Source organism: Mya arenaria, chromosome 6, assembly GCF_026914265.1.
Source record: "Mya arenaria isolate MELC-2E11 chromosome 6, ASM2691426v1".
In the NCBI taxonomy this organism is placed as follows: domain Eukaryota; kingdom Metazoa; phylum Mollusca; class Bivalvia; order Myida; family Myidae; genus Mya; species Mya arenaria.
Genome location: NC_069127.1, coordinates 48,473,951 through 48,476,601, shown reverse-complemented (window position 1 = coordinate 48,476,601; position 2,651 = coordinate 48,473,951). Strand labels below are relative to the sequence as shown.

The 2,651-nt window shown below is 39.3% G+C and overlaps 1 protein-coding gene across 1 annotated transcript; it reads right to left on the bottom strand.

Annotated features, from left to right (window-relative positions):
- Positions 1 to 628: 628 nt before the first annotated feature.
- On the bottom strand, positions 629 to 2,651 carry LOC128237847 (inhibitor of apoptosis protein-like). Its single transcript, XM_052953427.1, has 5 exons — positions 2,435 to 2,651; positions 2,024 to 2,133; positions 1,523 to 1,634; positions 1,064 to 1,201; positions 629 to 834 (listed from the first exon to the last, which is right to left on the bottom strand). The coding sequence occupies exons 1-5, from the start codon at positions 2,649 to 2,651 to the stop codon at positions 629 to 631; spliced, it is 783 nt and encodes a 260-aa protein (XP_052809387.1).

Genomic DNA, 2,651 nt, shown 5'->3' with positions numbered 1-2,651 from the left:
AAAATATTATGCCGATTCACAAGAGCTCAAAATGTTTGAATAGCTATGTTAACTATCTAATTTCATCTTACATTAGATACAATATACAAGAGGTACGAACTTATGTAGATATATGTCAACAGTCAGCAAAGCGTCAAAACATGATGGCCACATACTAAGGCGAACCATTCATTGATTCACGCTAAGCACGGGTTTACTATAATATCATAAGTGTTTGTATGAGGAATGATGTAAACTGTCGAAATAAATTTACGTGGCATTGTTTGTTGAATGTTTGCACTTGTCGAGATCTCCCTGGTTCTCGATTCGATAACTCGCCCTGTTGAAATTTTGATTTTGATAGTGCCGTCAAATGTCAAAGCAATGTCAATGGCCCTTTTCTTGACCAGTTGCATAGCCAGGTAGAAAATGTCGCTACGAAGAGGAGTAAGATGTTCATTTATGAAAACACCTTTGAAGTTCGTATCCTTGAGCTTGGATTTTGACCTCATGAAGATGGAGCGAGCGCGATATGAAACGAACTTCACTACAACATCACGGGGCCTGTTAGCAGAAGATTGTAGTGCGCCCGCCTTAGGTTTGCCCAGTCGATGAGAACGATCTATATCTGCCAAAGAGATAGCACAGCCTACTTCCTTAGCGACATTACTAATTCTATCATCTGCTGACTCATCAGTAGACTCAGGTAGAGGGCGGGGGAACACTGGGGACAGCTGACAATGTGACCACAGGGGAGGAAGATGACGTCCGCGCGATTGTCCAGACAGATTTTACAGTTCCGGGAGTCTTTGAGTCTTTGATTTTCTTCTATTAGACTTTGAAGGTTGTTGTCATCTGAAGCATATGTTGTATAAAGTAGCTATTTCAAACGTTTCATTATATCATTTTGTTTAAAAATCACTCGTTAAATACAGTTACACCAAATATTATCATCATTGACAAATGCTCATATACAGATATGTATATAAAATCGTTTCAGGCTCAAAGTAAATTAAGATACCGCACACAACAATAACATAAACATTATAAACACTGAATATCTCCACTATTGCAACTATTATACCTTTATATTCGAAACATTTATCAACTGGATTTGAAGAAGATGAATCAGACACATCGGCATTAAAAGCAAGGTCAGGGTCATCTTCCATCTCCATCAAGATGGTCACCAAATCAACTCCTTTAAACTGGGAGTAGGCTCCTGAAAAAGGAAGCAATAAAGCAATTATTATAAATGCATGCAAGACCAGCAGTGTTTGTTGGATTGATATTGTTAATTGTCAGCAATGGCAGATACACAACTGTCAACGGCCCCTAGCTTTATCTTACTCGGTATTCAATTCAAAGACTTCTAAATACAAATGTCTCACCTCTATGCAGTGTAACTTTGAACAGTTTGAAACGATAACAATAAAGCCAAAACAAGCAGGGTAAGTAACCTTACATAGCTGAAACTTTGGGTTTACATATTGCACAATACGAATAACAGAATAAATAAAACCAATTGAAACGTGCAAATTACCATGTCGTTTTCGAAATATACAGGCCGCAATGTTAATGTTATCCTTGGAATAGCCGAACTCGGCGGCAGCTTGTTTTAGAGATGCAGAATCTTCCGCTGGTGTTTGTTTAACCTGCTCATTTCAAAACAAGTACATGAACATGTTTGGATTGTCTTGTCAATTCAAAATACCATTAGCAATGACCTTGTTTTGAGACAACCTTGAAGCAGCAAAAATATGTCGTGTGTTGAGTAACTCAAAATGGTGGAAGGCTGTGATGGTCTATTGATCTCTAGTGTTCTAGGTATCCGCCCCTTGGTAGAAGTTCTGGCAAATCATTTTTAGACAAATTATCATCATGAAAAATATTTCCACGAATAATAATTAATAGTGTGTTTTATGGAACTCGACGGTTACAACCTGAAGTGACAATACTGCCCTTTGATCTTCTCGGCATTTTGTCGGGATTTTCTCCCGCTTCAACACTATGAATGTAGTGTTTTTCCCTTGGTGATGAGGACGTGTTGGCAGGTCGGGTACCACTTGGCGTGCTGTTCCATCGGGTCGTCCCCTGTCTCCCAGTTCCGGAGACCACCGCCGCAGTGGTAGCAACGGACACTGTCGCCTACATCTGACAATACACATTTAATTTGCGTATTTCCGTGAATTACAATACATTTGAATAATGATTGTAATGTTTAAAGCTTCATGAAATGTCATTAGGTCTTACAAATGGAATGACATGCAGATAATATTCCGGAGGTGGCAATACATTCGTACGCAAAAGAAATGACGATAGTACTTTCACTAACACGTTATTCTATTTATAGCACCACATAATCTTACTTATTAAAATAATTATGTGTTGAGTTACAAAAACAGTTCTATGAATGGAATTAACCGACAGTTCTCACTATATGTTGTACCCGTACCTGTATATACGAGTTCGGCGGCCACCAAGTCCTCAACTTTGACGGGCGACGTTAAAGGCCACGGAACAGACGACTCCGTAAACGACTCATATCTTTTGGATGGGAGAGCATACTGCTGAAACTTCGGCTTGAGCGTGCTGATTCCAAGTGAAATGGGTATAGGATTGATGGTGTCAGCCTTCTGCTGTCGTTCGTTTTTATTGTAGCCTGAAGCCAT

Coding starts and splice junctions, on each gene's coding strand:
- LOC128237847 (XM_052953427.1), bottom strand. CDS start 2,651: ATGGCTTCAGGCTACAATAAAAACGAACGACAGCAGAAGGCTGACACC. Junction 2,134..2,434: donor CGCCGAACTCGTATATACAG/GTACGGGTACAA, acceptor GTGTATTGTCAG/ATGTAGGCGACAGTGTCCGT. Junction 1,635..2,023: donor GGTACCCGACCTGCCAACAC/GTCCTCATCACC, acceptor TGAAATGAGCAG/GTTAAACAAACACCAGCGGA.